The sequence below is a fragment of the Alexandromys fortis genome, unplaced genomic scaffold (genome assembly GCF_014885135.2).
Source record: "Alexandromys fortis isolate MF-2015 unplaced genomic scaffold, M_Fortis_MF-2015_v1.1 scaffold_2_1_26212458, whole genome shotgun sequence".
Classification (NCBI taxonomy): domain Eukaryota; kingdom Metazoa; phylum Chordata; class Mammalia; order Rodentia; family Cricetidae; genus Alexandromys; species Alexandromys fortis.
In genome coordinates this window covers 24,515,438-24,532,828 of record NW_026067930.1, presented here as the reverse complement: position 1 = coordinate 24,532,828, position 17,391 = coordinate 24,515,438, and the positions used below count along the sequence as shown (strand labels likewise).

At 37.9% G+C, this 17,391-nt stretch overlaps 1 protein-coding gene across 1 annotated transcript in view; it reads right to left on the bottom strand.

The window, feature by feature from the left end:
- The window catches only part of Mms22l (MMS22 like, DNA repair protein), a 105,138-nt gene continuing 87,747 nt past the window's right edge, over positions 1-17,391 (bottom strand). Inside the window, exons 21-25 of the mRNA XM_050144948.1 lie at positions 14,649-14,860; positions 5,531-5,694; positions 3,168-3,264; positions 1,463-1,630; positions 1-294 (exon numbers count right to left, since the gene is read on the bottom strand). Of these exons, the coding sequence (XP_050000905.1) occupies positions 213-294; positions 1,463-1,630; positions 3,168-3,264; positions 5,531-5,694; positions 14,649-14,860 (723 nt within the window). The 3' untranslated portion in view covers positions 1-212. The remainder of the gene's footprint in view (positions 295-1,462; positions 1,631-3,167; positions 3,265-5,530; positions 5,695-14,648; positions 14,861-17,391) is intronic.

The window sequence follows — 17,391 nt, the reverse complement described above, 5'->3', positions numbered from 1 at the left end:
AAAAGTCTTTAATTTAGTTAAAAATCTCTTCACGTTCCAGGATCCTATTACACAATTACTAATAAGCCTTCATTCCTTATTTATATATATTATACACGCAGGAGAAAAAGGAAATTATTTGTGACACAACATTATACAATTAATTAAATCCCTGCTGAGGGGCCACACAGCAGCTTTAGAGACGACGCAGACAGGAAGTTGGTGCAGCAGCATCATGTATTGTCACTTTCCAGTCTCTGTTTCTCATCCTGTCCCACCTGTCCTAGGTGAGATAAAAGTTTGCTATATGCTTCCCTGTTTAAAAAAAAAAAAACAAACAAACCACTCAAGTATTTATAAACGTCTATTAACCTACCTAGCAGACGTGGCACAGCACTCTAAAAAATGCTTCATGTTTGCAATGAGTAAACTCAGGTGCTGGAATCCATTCAGTCCTTAGAGTGACTTATACGTACAAAACGAAGGTTAAACGACGTGAGAGCTTATTAACCATTGGAAACAATAAAATGTCCATCTATGACAAAATGTGCTCGTGGCACACTGTGTAAGGACAATGATGGCACGGTAACAACAGGGAGACGGGTCACCAACAAAAACATGGGACATTACAACCAGAAGAAAGAGCATGTCACAGCACCAGCAATACCCTCTTTTCTTTACCTTCTTCTCCTTACCTCAACAGCAGTTTGAAAATAAAATGCTGTTTCTAATATTCTGTAGTACTTGTGGTACTTGGATTTACATTTTCCTTACAGAAAGGAGAGGGTTTATGTAGGTGGTGATACAGGTAAGCCATGCTTCTCCTGGGCCCCAGCTCCAAAAGAGAGTGAAGGCTGAGGCAGGGTCCACAGTGAGGAAATTTTATGGTTCATTAACATAGCGCTCACCAGTTGAAATCCTTTAAGAAATATTCTGCCATGAAGTTCTTTCATTAGTCTAAATACCTATGGGATTCTGAATCTCTAAAACCAGTCCTTTTGTGAATATCGTGGCCACACAGAGGAGCACATTAGCAAAGGCTGCCCCTGGGTGGAGTTCACAGACTCCATGAAAGGTTTTCATGAAAGAGCTCAGAAACTATGTCAACGGTGTTACAAGAGTACGCTTTTCATCTCCTGTGCTGCAAAGATGGAGTCTACTAATTAGCTAATGTTATAATCAATATGGATTTCACAAGACAAGCCACTGGAAGCTTTCAAATCCATCTCTTCCTAAGGACACTGCTTTGAAAAGACAGATAAGCACCACTGAGGTGTGCAGCTCTGAGGCGGCCACGCCTGCAGGAACTGGAAATGATGTGTGACCCATCCAGCTACGCTACTGCTCAGGCAGGGATTACACAGCACTGAAGCATTCTTCATCTCAAAATATTCTATTTTTCTAAGTGGGAAATAAGTCATTTAAATAAAAAGAGAAAACACAAATTGTATGGTACTCAAGACAGTATAATTATCAAACATACCTTTGTGCAATGTTCCTGCCACAGCCCCATTTCAGTTCTGAATCTTTCAGAGACTGAGTGAGGGTAGGAACCAAGTGAATGACAATGTGCGCACTCAGTGCTGCCACCATCTCCAGGATGCTGTACACCTGGTAACTGTACTGCACACCAAAGTCCTGGATGAACTGCCTGAAAGCAAAACAGGCCATTTAAGAGTCAACCTCAGGCAATTCCTTGGGCCAGTTATATACATCATTATCACTTTTAACCTGAACATAACAAGGATCATTTCATCAAGACTGAGGAAGAATCTATACGCAGACTACTGGTAAGGCTTGTTTGTTTCTTAACTTTTGGAGGTAGGGTAGTTTCATGTTGTCTGGTTTGACTTAGAACTCATTGTTCTCCTCCTCCGTCACCTAGAATGCTGGGGCTACAGGTGAGTATCACCAGGACCAGCTCGGTGACACTTAGCAGAAAAATAATTGAAAGGAGAAATCAGGTAGGGGAAAAAAATGAATTTTAGGGACTTTCCATGATATTCTCCACTTCAAACTGGAATGGGAGGTGTGTGGAAGGCAGCTAGCACAGTCAAGTTTCCTCGTTACTTCTCAGCACATCAAACATCTGTATTAGTTAATACAGTATAGGGACAGAAAATATTCATAAGATACATGTTTTAAATGAACAAGAGATATTATGAATAGACATTCTTCATAAATAAAAAAAACATATATTTGACCACTAAAATTTCTACACTCCTCAATCAATATAGTAAAAGCCATGTACCTTAATAAATTATATATAGCGAAGATTCGTTCTTTTCCCTCTTCCCAAGGTTTTGAAATTTTCATGAACTCACTAGCATAAGGTGATGACAATGGAAATGAACCAGAAACAGTAGACAAGTGCAGTCATGTGAACGAGAGGGAAGAAACACACCTCAAATCACATGTCGTGTGGTGGCAAGGCAGGGATGTGTGACATAAAACCAAGCTGGTAGAGACCCTGAGAAAAATGACACAAAGAAACTGCCCTGGTAAAGACTCTACACCAGGCGGTGGTGGCACACACCTTTAATCCCAATACTCGGAGGCAGAGACAGGAGGATCTCTGTGCCTTTGAGGCCAGCCTGGTCTACAGAGTGAGTTCCAGGACAGCTAGGACTGTTACAGAGAGAAACCCTGTCTCGGGAAACAAAAGAGAGAGAGAGAGAGAGAGAGAGAGAGAGAGAGAGAGAGAGAGAGAGAGAGAGAGAGAGAGAGAGAGAGAGACTCTATAAGAGTCAAGAAGGGCTCAGGGTACGTGGCTAAGCATACCTTCTACCCCTACAGAGTCCATGTTTCCCAGTTAAGCTTTCTGAAGCTTCAGTGTTTAAAGGAAGTCAAAAGAGCAGGGTCAGGCATTTTTACAGCACCCTGAGGAGCAGGTACACATGTTTTCCAGTCTTATGCATCTTACTTTTTCTTCTTAACCACATTCAAGATTCTTTCTTACTGAAGACGTAAGTAATTTCAAGTCAGTTAACTTACCCTTCTCCTTGGCACTTTTATTTTTCAATAAAACAACACAATGTAACAAAACCACTGCCCCCAAATACTATAATTGAAACACTGTAAACAAGTAGTAACACATTATGTTTGGGATAATTAGTTGTTTAAAAAGCATGTTGGCTGTCAAATGGCTGGCAACCCTCTACTTGCCAGTTGGCATGCTTTCCAGTTACCTAAACAGAGAAGTCAGCTGGGTGGCAGGTTCTCCTTCTGACCCCACTTGGCAGGTTTTTATCATGCATTGCAGGTTCTCTGTGGCCAGCTTTTTAACTAGGAGAAAATGATAGCATTACACAGTGTGTCTGAGCTGACCATCTGGATCCTCATTCTTAACACTCTTGATTTAGAAAAATACATTGTTTTCTTCAAATAGGTACATGCTTTTTATAAATTTTCAAAATAAAAGAGTTATAAGTTTGTTTTGTTCGGAAGAATACCTAAAAAGTTTGAAAATCTATTTTGAGTCTCAAAGCTGAAATAATACACATGAAGACATGTTTTCCCTTCAGAAAGGTATCCATACACAAAAACCCTTTCTATCCTCATCTTACAGATAAATACAGACAAGAGAGCCTTTTGTAAGACATGAATTTATAGACAGGCATATTGATTTTATTTTCAAATTCACAGGCACATACCTTCCACCCCTTACAAATCTTTAAGTAGCAAACTAGACCAAGCAATAACGTTCCTTTGTTTAAAATTAGCCAAATATTTGTATTAATTATTTATTTAACCAAATTCTTAAAACACTGTGCCTGTATATATACCACAAAAATGCTGCTGTGATTTTGATCTTACATGTGCCACAGGCTCAAATACTAAATGCTGGGTGGCCAGCCCAAGGTGTGACAGAGGAGTGGGTGCCTCTTCCCTCCACTGTTTCCACTGCCGCAGATAAACAGTTTCTACCTTTGGGTATTCTCATCATGATCAAGGCCTCATCACCAACTTATACAGTGTGTGTGTGTGTGTGTGTGTGTGTGTGTGTGTGTGTGTGTGTGAAATGATCATGTACTTTGAAGCTTACAAAACGGGGGCAAGTCAACCTTCTTGCACTTAAAGTTGGTTTATTAAGGTACTGTAAAGCTGAGTAACTCAGACCTGAGCAATTATATGAAAAACTTACGTTCTTAATGGTATAAAACTCCTGTTTTGGGCCCACTAATATATATTATAAGTGTCTTCAAACTGAATAATGATATTTGCTTTAAAGCACCACCTTGACTGTCAGTGTGTGGAAGCAGATGCCTCACGTACAGAGCAGGGACTGTTAGTATTGTCAGATCTGTGCAAGTGTAACCAGAGTCAGCTTCATACTCCTTCTGTTATCTCAAAAGGAAGCCCTACCCTGTAGCTATCACCTGTTGTTCCCTGGGTAAGGAAGCTTATCTACTTCTGTCTCAGAGGCCTGTTTTCTGAAAGTTTGTGGAATTCAATCTGGATAAAGCTACTCAGAATGGCATATGATTTAAACCGTATGAACTCTGCCTTTCAGGATTTTCCATCTAGAGTTGTAGACCTGCTGTTAATAACATGCAGGTGAAAGCACAGGGAAGAAAGCCATGGCTACACGACAACTGCACCGAGTGAGGAAACCCTGACTGATGAAGTGCAAGGCTCTCACTGCACTTCTCCATCGCCAGCTTTAACAAGCACAATGCTTCTATTCTAAAGATCCAGGTTTTCTCAAGCCACCACAGCGCATGTCCTCCTGCCACGCCATAGTACACTAAGGAAATGTAACAAATCACTCTTCCCAGGCAGAGAGCAGTGGAAAATAGCATACATTTTTGAGGAACAACAGAACATGCAAAGATCATTTGCACTTTCCACCATCACTTTAGGCACTGCCCTCAGGTTCCTCAGAGTCCACATTATAACACATACACACACAGACACACACACACACACAGACACACACACACACACAACATACACCTCTGCACAAAAACCAGGACCAAGAGGCCAATGGCCTACCAGAGTCAAGCCAGCACTGTGACTCCTGTTCTGCAGTCTGCACAAACTTACTAAAGCATGTTACAGTGGGGACTAGAGAGCGTACTTCAGAGTGCTCACTCACGGTGACACTGAGGAGACTAAAAGGAAAGGGGCTGCTCAAGGAGCCTCCCACTTGTGGGTATTCTAGCAGAAAACTAGGGAGAAGAGGTTACACTGACCTCCCACCTCCTGACACTTGACAAGTATCATGTGACGGCAGAGTAAATCAGCACAAAATTTTTTTTCTTTTAAAGTTAATTAGCCTGACAAAGGAAGTACCCCACACATAAATTACTTTCCTCAAGGAGGGGAGAGGTTGATACAACTCCTCTCCCAAAAAACCTAAACTAAAAAGACTGAAGTGTGCCAGTATTTGAACACCCCCCCACACACATACACACACCAGCCATGACGCATACCAAGGGATGGAGAATGACCATGTGCCTTTTACAGCTCTGAGTCTAATCCATGTGAAAGAACAGTTGCTCAAACTCATACATAAAAAATGCTGAAGATCAAGACTGAGCCAACTAACCTTGGGGTTCATTGACCAACACCAGACATTTTAAGATGCCAGGAAGGAGTAGCTCAAGGTCACAAACACCCAAGCTGGTTTCCTTGAAGAGCTGGAGGGTGAAGGCCAATACAGATGCTAATCGAGGAGGGGGTGAGGACCCTTTGAACTCAAGATAGGATTTCCTGAAAACAAGCAAATTTTATTTTACTTTTCTTCTATTTCAAGTTTTAATTGAGTAGAATTAAATGCCATGCATATTAAAGACACTGGAAAAATTTATTCCCTAGATAAAGTATAGTTTTAAAATAATGTATATTTACTGTGTTAACTTTGCGGAGCATTTTGGTGTGCCATGTGCTCTAAAACCTAGTACAGATTTTAAAATCTTAAGCAATCTCGTCTTAAAATGAACTTAACCAAACCTAACGGCTAACTTGTTTTCTCCATTTCCCATGTACGTCTCATATCCCTTATCAGTTTTACCAGGAATCAACACTTCCTCTAATGTCAAATTTGCATAAACAAATCTCCCCTCAATTTATTTACTTAGAATTTTGAAGGGGTCTTATGTTTCTAAATAAATAAAAGGACAATCCTAGGAATTAACTTCCCGTTCCAGCTTTATCTTTCCTTCGCTAGGAAACTTAAAGAACTAATTTAAGACTGAATATCCTCTCTCCAGGCATGATAAACTGTAACATCAAAATTCAACAGAGATTGGAAGGATAACAACCTTTTTAACTCATCTTCCCACTCAACCACTTAGAACTGGTCCTGCTCACCATTCAAAAAATGAATGTGTCAAAGTATTGAGTTTCTTTAAAATATCTAGATGATATGAAAATTGGCCAAAAAATACTTAACATCCCCATATGATAGTTTTAATTTTACTGGTGCTTGGGATTAACTTAGAACCTTGGACATGGTAGGCAAGCTTCCTGCCACTGAGGTGCATATCCAGTCCCAGACACTAGTCAACCAAAACTGACATTCACATATGTTTGAAATTTAGAAGTAAACATAAAGGAACACAAAAACAACTAAGGCTTATAAACTCATTCAAGAAACTACATAATCAATCACTTTAGTTCCCCACACACAGTGACTCCCACAAATTTAACATCCTTGCTACAATCATTTTAGGCAGTGTTTTGTTCTGTGCAGTGCAGAATTAGTAATGCCCCAAATAAACATTAATTTGGTACATACTGAACACCAGGGACAAGGTAAAAATAAGCATATATAGAATTAAGTGAAAAAGAACAAACAACAGCCTCATCATCTAGTGGAGAAGTTAGTTGTGTCAATAAAGGGGCAATTTTAATATATGTGACTTTGACAAAGAATCATCACAGAATTGTCAGGGATTCTGAAAAGCCCTAACTCAAACAGATCACATAGTAGAAAGGTGCAGAATGGAGGGAACCATAAGAGCCCAACTCATTATTGAATATTGAAAACAAAAACTTAGTCACCCTCTAGTCAGCTGGAATCTAATACATAAAGAATAAAAGCCATCCTTAATTACATATGAAGTAAACCAGAAATCTGAGTATACAGTTAGGATACTAACCAAGGGGCTTAATTTGGGTTTATGATTTGAATTCATCTACCCATTTGTCATGGAGTTTATAGTAAACAAGGTAATATCTCAAATGTAATAACAGATTACTACAATCTTGCTGGAAATGCAGATCGAACTAAGACAAAACTATTCTGAACCTAAAAATTGGGTCAAAAAGACATGTGTTACCCTGTGGTATTAGTCACAGCTTGCATGCAGGACCGTGGGTATGAGTGCTGAGGATGACATTTTAATGAAGAGACCGGCATGGACAAAGCTATAATATAGGGAAGAATAAAGCATCTTGAGAGCAATAACTAAACCAGGGTCAGTGGGGCATATATAGGACAGGGACACTACCAACAGAAAGATGAGTGCAGGAGAAAGGAGTCAGCGAAGGTTTGGAAGCAGGGAGGTGTCAAAACTAATCTGGCAAAACTGGTAGAACGCTTTTAATCCAGGTACTTGGGAGGCATAAACTAATGGATCTTTGTGAGCTCCAGGCCAGGCAAGGTGACAATATGAGACCTGTACTAAAAAGAAAAAGAAAAAAGAAGAAAGGGGCAAGAGGGTTTTAGTTTTAGAAGAAAGACTAGATGTAGTGATTACCATGGTGTAATGTGATAAGAGAAACGGGAATGAACAAAAGACAATAAAGTTTCTGGCCCAAGTAACACGACTCTAGGAATGTATGAGAAATAGAATTCTATAATTACATCAGATCATTACAAAGATCAAGTCAAGGCTTGGAAGATGGCTCAGTCAGTAAAACTTGTCTTGTAATCATAAGGGCCTGAGTTCAGTTCCCATTTAAAAAAAAAAAAAAAAAAAAAAAAAAAAAACAGGCATGGCTGCTTGAACTTGTAATCTCAGCAATACAGAGAGAGAGCCAGACAGACCTCCGGGGTTGATCACCAACACAGCTGCTGGGCAGTCTAACCCAGCAGTACAGGGCATCTCACAAACAAGGTGGTGACAACAAAAGGAAGACCTCAGAGGCTGTCCTCTGGCCCACCCACCCACCAGAGAGAGAGAGAGAGAGAGAGAGAGAGAGAGAGAGAGAGAGAGAGAGAGAGAGAGAGAGAGAGCAAAATGAAGACCTTTTAGCCCAGTCATGTTTTAATACTACATACCACTAATCTAGTCTCATAGAAAATCCAAATTTTAACAGACAGTAAGATAATTTTAATCACTACATGAAGACAGGCGAAGATAATTTCTATTACCAAATCTTCTAATGTTATGGCTAAAGGATATAGAGGGTTAGTTAAAAACCAAAACAAGGAAACAAACAAATAAAAACTATCCTAAGAATCGAAGGTTGGAGAGACGGCTCAGCAGGTAAGAGCACCTGCTGCTGTTGCACAGACACTGAATTTGCCTCTGTGCCCACAAGGCAGCTTTCAAGCACCCAAAACTCCAATTCCAGGGTTTCTGATGCATTCTTTTAGCTTCTACAGGCACCAGGCATGAATGCAATACAATTCCATACATGCAGGCAAAACTGACACACACTTGTGAAAAATAAATCTTTTTGCATAAAAATGAATTAAAGGTGGAGAGCGAATGTTATTAAACCATCCCCACCCCTGCATTATTTCTATAGAAATGACACGTACCTTCTCTGTCCTACACCTGGGCCAAGTTTGATGGCATTGTACCTTTCTCATTACTTCAAGGATAAAAATCAAGAAAACATACCCTAGAATATTCTAAAAATAGAATACTTAAAATATATTTAGAATATTCTGGAAAACAGTCTTCAAACATCTTCTCAGTAAAAGTTAACTTTATCCCCCAAACAACTAGTTATCTTATCTAGCAAATATAACAATTCCCTTTGTTGAATGAAGGTCCTCTAAAATAATTCAAAATGATCTGGTTTATGTTTATCTTCCATCCTAGGAAAATCCTCATGTTTCCTTCAGACAGTCATTTCTAAAGGACCATCAAGCTGTCTACACCAATACCTTACTTAGGAATCATACATTGTACCAGCAAGTCACTAAGAGTGAAAAAAGATAATCTTATGTTTTGGAAACTGCCAAGAAAACTCCACACAGTTGCTGGTGTTCAGTGCTGAGGAGTTGGAAAATATTGTGTAGCAGCAAACTTTCTAACCATGTCCTTTTTATTATTTTTAATACAAAAGAAGATCCTATGACCTGATGTCAACATGTATGAAACACTAAATATCTCAGGTATTCTCTAAACAACAGTATAAAGGAAGCTCTAGTTTATAATAAAGGAAATTCATGACTAAAATAGGTATTTGATGAAATATCCCAAAGTGGAAGATGTCCCACATAATCACCGTTGGAGACACCCACGTGACTGCCATGAAGAATGGAAATGACAGGACTCCCACTAGTCTGCTGCTTAGCTGGCCCAGTGACCTGCAAGGTGACTGGAACCGTGGCCCTGAATGCACCCCTACTAGAAACCATCTGAGCCTTGAGTCCATTGGCACCAGGAAGATTGATCACCAGAGACACAGCCCCAACTACACCAATCAGAGAAAAAGGGTAACACAGTTAACACCACAAAGAGTAACCCAACACCATGAAAAGCCAGTGGTTCTACAACAGCAAGACTTGATCACACCAATATAGATGAAGCAGAAGAAAATGACCTAAAAAATAAATTTAGAAAAATGTTTGATGCCCTTATGGAGGAAATAAAAAATTCCCTCAAAGTAGAGGAAAAGACAAACAAAAAATTGGAAAAAATCAACAAATCCTTTAAACGAAGAAAAAGCAATCAAAGAGATGAAAGAAACTATTCAAGACTTGAAAACTAAAATAGAGACAATAAGGAAAATACAAACAGAGGAAATTCTGGAAATGGAAAATATGGGAAAACAATCAGGAATCACAAATGCAACATAACAGCAGAATACAAGAGATAGGAGAGAGATTCTCAAGTGCTGAAGATAAAAAGAGGAAATATACTCATTGGTCCAAGAAAATATTAAATCTCACAAAAGCCTAACATAAAATATTTAGAAAATATGGGACACCATGGAAAGATCAAACCTAAGAATAATAGATATAGAAGAAGAACGCTAGCTCAAAGGCACAGAAAATATGTTCAACAAAATCACAGAAGAAAACTTTCCTAACTTGAAGAAAGATATGCTCATAAAGATTCAAGAAGCTTAAAAAACACCAAATAGACAGGACCAATAAAAAAGTCCCCTTGCCATATAATAATCAAAACACTAAACATACAGAATAAAGAAAGAATATTAAGAGCTGCAAATAAAAAAGCCCAAGTAACATATAAGGCAGACCTATCAGAATTACACCTGGCTTCTCAATGGAAATGATGAAAGCCTGGTCCTAATCAAGCGTTTTGCAGACATTAAGATACCATGGGTGTCAGCCCAGACTACTATTCCCAACAAAAATTTCAGTCACCATAAATGGACAAAACAAGACATTCCATGAAAGAATCAGATTTATCCAATACCTAGCAACCAAATCCAGCCATATACATAGTACTAAAATGAAAACTCCAACCCAAGGAAGTTGGCTACATCAACAAAAACACAGATAATAGATTATCACAAAGCAGCAAATTCCAAAGGAGAAAAACACACACAATAACATCAGCAAAAACAAAAACTAAAATAACAGAAATGGGCAATCATGGGCCATTAATGTCCCTTAACAAAAATGGACTTGACTCACCTATAAAAGACACAGGCTAACAGATTGGATACAAATCCATCTGAAGAAGAATCCATCTTTCTGCTGCATACAAGAAACACACCTCAACCCTAAAAACACAGTAAAGGGTTGGGAAGAGATTTTCCAATCAAATGGACCTAAGAAAAAAGCTGGTGTAGCTATCCTAACATCTAACAAAATAGACTTCAAACTAAAATCAATCAAAAAAGACAAAGAAGGATATTTCATATTAGTCATAGGAAAAATCAATCAAGAGGAAATCTCAATACTGAATGCCTATGCCCCAAATAAAAGGGCACCCTCATATGTAAAAGAAACAAAACTAAAGTTTAAATTACACATTAAACCCCACACACTAACAGTGGGAAACTTCAACACCCCACTCTCACCACTGGACAGGTCTTCAGGACAGAAAATTAACAGAGAAATAAGGGCATTAACATACGTTATGCCTCAAATGGACTTAACAGAAATCTATAAAACAGTCCATCCAAACAAAATAGAATATACCTTCTTCTCAGCACCTTATAGAAACTTCTCAAAAACTTCTACAACTCATAAACACCTTCCGTAATGTAGCAGAATACAAGATTTACTCGAAAAATTCAGTAGCCCTCCTTTACACAGATGATAAATGGGCCGAGAAAGAAATCAGAGAAACATCACACTTCACAGTAGCCACAAATAACATAAAATATCATGGAGTAACTCTAAACAAACAAGTGGAAGACCCATAATGAAAAGAACTTTAATTCTTTGAAGAAAGAAATTGAAGAAGACACCAGAAAATGGAAAGATCTCCCATGCTCTTGGGTATGTAGGATTAACATAGTAAAAATGGCAATCTTACCAAAAGCAATTTACAGATTCAATACAATGCCCATCAAAATTCCAGCAAAATTCTTCACAGACCTCAAAAGAACAGTACTCAACTTCATATGGAAAAGCAAAAAACCCAGGATAGCCAAAACAATCCTGTACAATAAAAAAACTTCTGGAGGCATCATGATCCCTGACTTCAAACTCTACTACAGAGCTACAATGCTGAAAACAGCCTGGTATTGGCCTAAAAACAGACTGGAGGACCAATGGAACAGAATCGAAGACCAGAATATCAGTTCACACACCTATGAATACCTGATTTTTGACAAAGCAGCAAAAAATATGAAATGGAAAGAAGATAGAGTATTCAACAAATGGTGCCGTGGCATACTTGATATCACATGTAGAAGAATGAAAATAGATCCATATCTATCACCATGCATACAACTCAAGTCCAAATAGATTAAAGATCTCAACATAAAGCCAACCGCACTGAACCTTATAGAAGAGAAAGTGGGTAGTATACTTGAACACATTGGCACAAGAGACTACTTCCTAAATATAACCCCAATAGGACAGACACTGAGAGCAACAATTAATAAATGAGACCTAAAAAAAAACAACATGAAACTGAGACACTTCTGTAAAGAAATGGATACTGTCAACAAGACAAAACGGCAGTCTACAAAATGGAAAAAGGTCCTCATCAACCCCACACTGGACAGAGGGCTGATCATAAAAAACTCAAGAAACTGGTCATCGAAATAAAATAAAATTGGTCATCCAATAAAAAATGGGGTATACACCTAAGCAGAGAACTCTCAACAGATGAATGTAAAATGCTGAAAGAAAAAAAACAACAAAAAAAAAAAAAAAAAAAAAAAAAAAAAAAAAAAACACACAAAAAAAACAAAAAAAAAAAAAAAAAAAAAAAAAAAAAAAAAAAAAAAAAAAAAAAAAAAAAAAAAAAAAAAAAAAAAAGTAAGGAAATGCTCAACATCCTTAGCTATCAGAGAAATGCAAATCTTTGCATCAGAGAAAGATCAAAAACACTGATGAGAACTATTGCTGGAGAGAATGTAAGGTAAAGGGATTGCTTATGGGAGTGCAAACTGGTACAACGCCATTGGATATCAGTATGGCAATTTCTCAGAAATTAGAAAACAACCTACCTTAAGACACAGCAATATTACTTTTAGGTATTTGCCCAAATGATGTACCACAAGGATATGTGCTTAACTATGTTCATAATAGCATTATTTGTCATAGCCAAACCATGGAAACAACATAAAAATGCCCCTTGACTGAAGAGTGGATAAAGATATGGTACATTTATACAGCGGAGTACTACACAGCAGAAAAAAAATAATGACATCTTGAAATTTGCAGGCAAAAAGATGGATCTATAAGTCATCATATTGAGTGAAGTAACCCAGAACCAGAAAGACAAATATCACATGTACTCATTCATAAGTGGCTTTTAGACATACAGCAAAGGAAAAGCAGCCTACAATCACAATCCCAGAGAACCTAGACAACAATGAGGACCCTAAGAGAGACATACATGGATCTAATCTACATGAGAAGTAAAAAGACAAGATCTCCTGAGTAAATTGGGAGCATGAAGATCATAGGAGAGGCTTGGGGGGGAGGGGAGCAGAGGAAGTCATATATCAATAAAAACAATTAAAAGGACTGTGTACTTGTTACTACAGAAATAGTTTATGTATTAATGCTTATTATGATTTATATTAATCCTGTGTGACAAACTGGACCTACCAACAAGTGACAAAGTGTTTCCCAAAAGCTTATGTCCTTAACTGGTAATGCTGTCCTACGGTCTCAGAAATATTAGAAGTGGGTCTAGTTAGGAGAAGTAGGTCATTTGGGGAGCGCACTTCAGGGGCTGTGTTTTGTTCCCTCACTCTGTTCCTGTTGCCCTCTGCTTCCCAGAGGGAAGTGAGTGAGCTTGTTTTGTCATTGTTTTCCTCCTCTGCACAGACAGACCTAAAAGCAGTGAAGCTAACAATGATCTAAAGCCAGGGGCCCAAATAAACCTTTCCCCCTTTAAGTTGTTTTTCTCAGGTGTCTTGTCAAAACAATGAAAAACTGACTAATAAACACGTGAAAACAAAAAAAAATTGAGATAATTAGTAAGTTAATAACATACTTCATATTCTTCATCAACATTCATATTTTCAGTTAGCTCTCATAGAGTAATTGTTACAAACTATATTGTACAAAATACAATTTCTATTGTGATGAAAACCATAGAAATGCATCTTTTAAAAAAGTAACTTTTTAAAAATTTTTTTATTTCATGTGCACTGGTGTTTTGCCTGCATGTGTTTCTGTGTGAGGGTGTCAGATCCCTGGTACTGGAGTTGCAGACAGTTGTGAGCTGCCATGTGGATGCAGGTAACTGAATTGGGGCCCTCTTGAAGGAGCAGTCACTGCTCCTAACCACTCTACCATCTCTCCAGCTCATAAAAATGTATGTTTAGGGAGGTATAGAAGGAAAGTAACAGTTACATAGTTAAACTAACACAATTTTAAAAGCAAATATAAACAAATTATTATTTTTTTTAATCTAAAAGCACACAGGAGCTATCAAAAACATTCTGGTGGATTCTTCATTGAGAGCTGTCACAATATCAGCAATGGCTTTCCTATCATTTATTTCATAAAATGATAATTTATTTTCACATAAAGACTTTATATAAGTGCTATGTGGGCTTTATTTCTAGAGGGGTAAGATAACAAAACTAGGAAAAGAGAGAGATGTCTCTTCTATTACAAAAATGAGCAAGCAGTTATAGCTGTGTTGTGGAACACTACTAGATGTTAAGGAACAAACTTTTAAATATATCTATTGAAATTAAGATATAATACAATGTTTTCTTCTTCCTGATGCAACAAATTCTTAATGTTTCCTGGAAAAAAGTTGTTTATAAGCTACCACAATGCTGAGGGATATTAATATTTCTGAGATAGTATGAATTATTTTTGGATGTGATTAATAACTTCTACATACACCTCTTTGTAATAACTATATTACCTTATGGCATGGACAATGTGCTTCCTTAGGGGCGTCATCATTTGAAGAGAGGCTGGACTTCTCAGTGCCAAAAAAACAGGATGTTGTCCAAGATCTGAAGCACACGGTGAGGTGGGGAGAAACCTTCCAATATACTGCTCAATGACATTCCTTAGCAACTGATTCAAGTAGGCATTTTGATTTTGAGACTGACAGCACACAATAGACATGCCCTAGAGAAGGGAAAATAAGCGAAAAGAGAAATGTCAAAAGGTGAAGTTTCAAATAGTGTTTAAACTTACTAATATGTTCTCCAGCATTAGTATTCATGGCAGAATTTGTACCTTCTTACCATTAAATAGGACTTCAGGTATCATGAATAAGTAAGGCAAACATGGCCTTTCTAGAGTTGAGTTGGGATAGTATATATGGTAGTGGAATCTAACATAATCTAACATATGTTGCAGAAGCATGACCAAAGGAAATGAAGGTAAGCATTCAGGAAGAGAAAGGGAATATTCTTCCTCTCATCCTCCTGCACACAACACTTGACTACCATGATTATCAATTACATACCCATGTCATTACTAAGTTATAAAATACATGTGCCAACAGTATTTTTCAAAGGATTTAAACCAAAGCTCAGTGTATCAGGAAGCAAAAGATAAAAGAGTAAAAGCCTGCCCCTCAGAGCATGGACTGCTAATCCCACAGAGGCACAGCTGGGTAGGGGAGGTATCATTCAGTCATTTTGGCTAAGAACATAATATTTACCCTGAAAATTTGCCATGCAAAAATCATTTTTTAACAACTCGTAATAAGAGAAGGATGCTGATGCTTAGACCAAGAATAAGCACCTCCCTAGAAGTTTTTCTATGTGCTACCGTGCCAAGTGCTTTAGTCATTTCATTTCAATTTTTAGAACAAAGGAATTAATATATTTCCATTTTACAGTCAAGGAAACTGAGGTTCAAAGAAATTAAGAACTTAATAGAAGTCACCAGAACTCATTATAATATCTTGCTGCATGTATCTTGATATAATCCCTTCCATATGTATGCAAGTTAGCAAGATACTCTCATAACAATATTTAATACTTACAAATGATTAAATCCATTCCCTCAGAAGAAGAAACAATTTTCTGCATGTTTATTAGGACTCCATTGTAGCCATAATTGGATGTTTATCTAGTAAAAAACTCTAGGAGTTCATTTGTGGTGAAAAATAGTATAGAGCCACTGAAATACAGGCAAGAACATAGTTAAAATGAACAATTGTAGAGCCCGCCTGCTCAGTCTTGCGTGCTTTTTTTTTTTTTTTTTTTTTTTTTTTGGAAAAAGCACAGCGAGAAGTTGGTGGCAGACAGAATCCACAGGCCACCTTTAAAAAATTAAAGATGCAGCTTCCTGACAGTTCTGCCAAATGGATAATTCAAGAAAAACCTCACTTTATTTCTTAAATAAATACTTGTAAGTAGTAAATATCTACTTACAAGTAAACTAGTTCTAAGAAGACCACATAGAACAAACATCCAGACTTTCCTGGTACTCTCAACTCCATTCCATACATTTTTTTTCTCCCATGCAACTGAGTTTGATGGCACACTCAGCTTTGACATACATACCAACATGAACATATAATTCGATCAGTTTAAAATTTCTTAGAAATCTCAAAACTTTGCTTTAAAAAAAAAATCCACCATGGGAGACTATGCTAACTTATCAAAATCTGTTCCTCTCTGCCTCCCCTTCTTTAGAGAATCTCTAATTTATAAAGGCCTAACTTTCAGTATCACACACTAATGAAAAAGACCAATACTTCAGACTGCCCACGGGATATCATTATTTACACATTTACACATTGCAAATCACTTCAAACTAAAGCTATTAAAGCCAGCTTTTTCTATATATATTCCTGGCTGGCCAGGAACTCCTGCCTCAGCCTCCCAAATCCTGGCACTACAGGTGTGTGTCACCATGGCTGTTTCAGTTACCAGCAGCACTTTCCAGCCACTATCTGTCTTGTCTAAGATGCATCCATTTCTGTTTCTCTCCCACATTTAGTAATGTATTTTTAATCAGAGTTCATCAACGTTTCTGACATCTGCACAGGCTCTAATCTCACTGCTTAGTTTAAACCTTCTAGTAACGTGTGGAGTATTTCAATGAACTAGTCACTGCCTCATAGGTCTTAAATCTAACTCCCACACCAAGATCATTTTCCCAAATACAAGCACAACTCACACTTCTTTGCTCACAACCAACATTGTGCATGCATGAGATGGAGTCCAAATTTTTGGCAAGGAATATAAAACCCTCCATCACATGTCTCTTCCTACGTGAATTTCCAGCCGCAGAAGAATGATTTGTATTTCCCCCGTGTGCTAGATTTTCCTTACAGCTCTTGACCTTGTCTAGGTCACCCTGACAGGAATGGCCCTCGGACTCCTAGGCATTCTCCTTCACACCCAGAGTGCTTTGTGCTGCTTCTCTGTCCTTTTCCCCCCGGGCTGGCTCTCACAGAACTAAGGTCTCCAAGGAAAATACTGAGTGAGCTTCTGAAACCTTTTGAACTCCTTGCCTTCATTCCCAACTCGAGCTTCTTGAACATTTGCCTCTCTCCCCTTTGTTTCCAAAGCCAAACACAAAAGGCATTCAAAACATTTTCAATGGATGTGCTATATGCAAATAGTACTTTTGAGATCACAATTTCTCCAATCTGTATTTTGAAGCATGCTTTGAGGCAGTTTATACACTGGGTATAC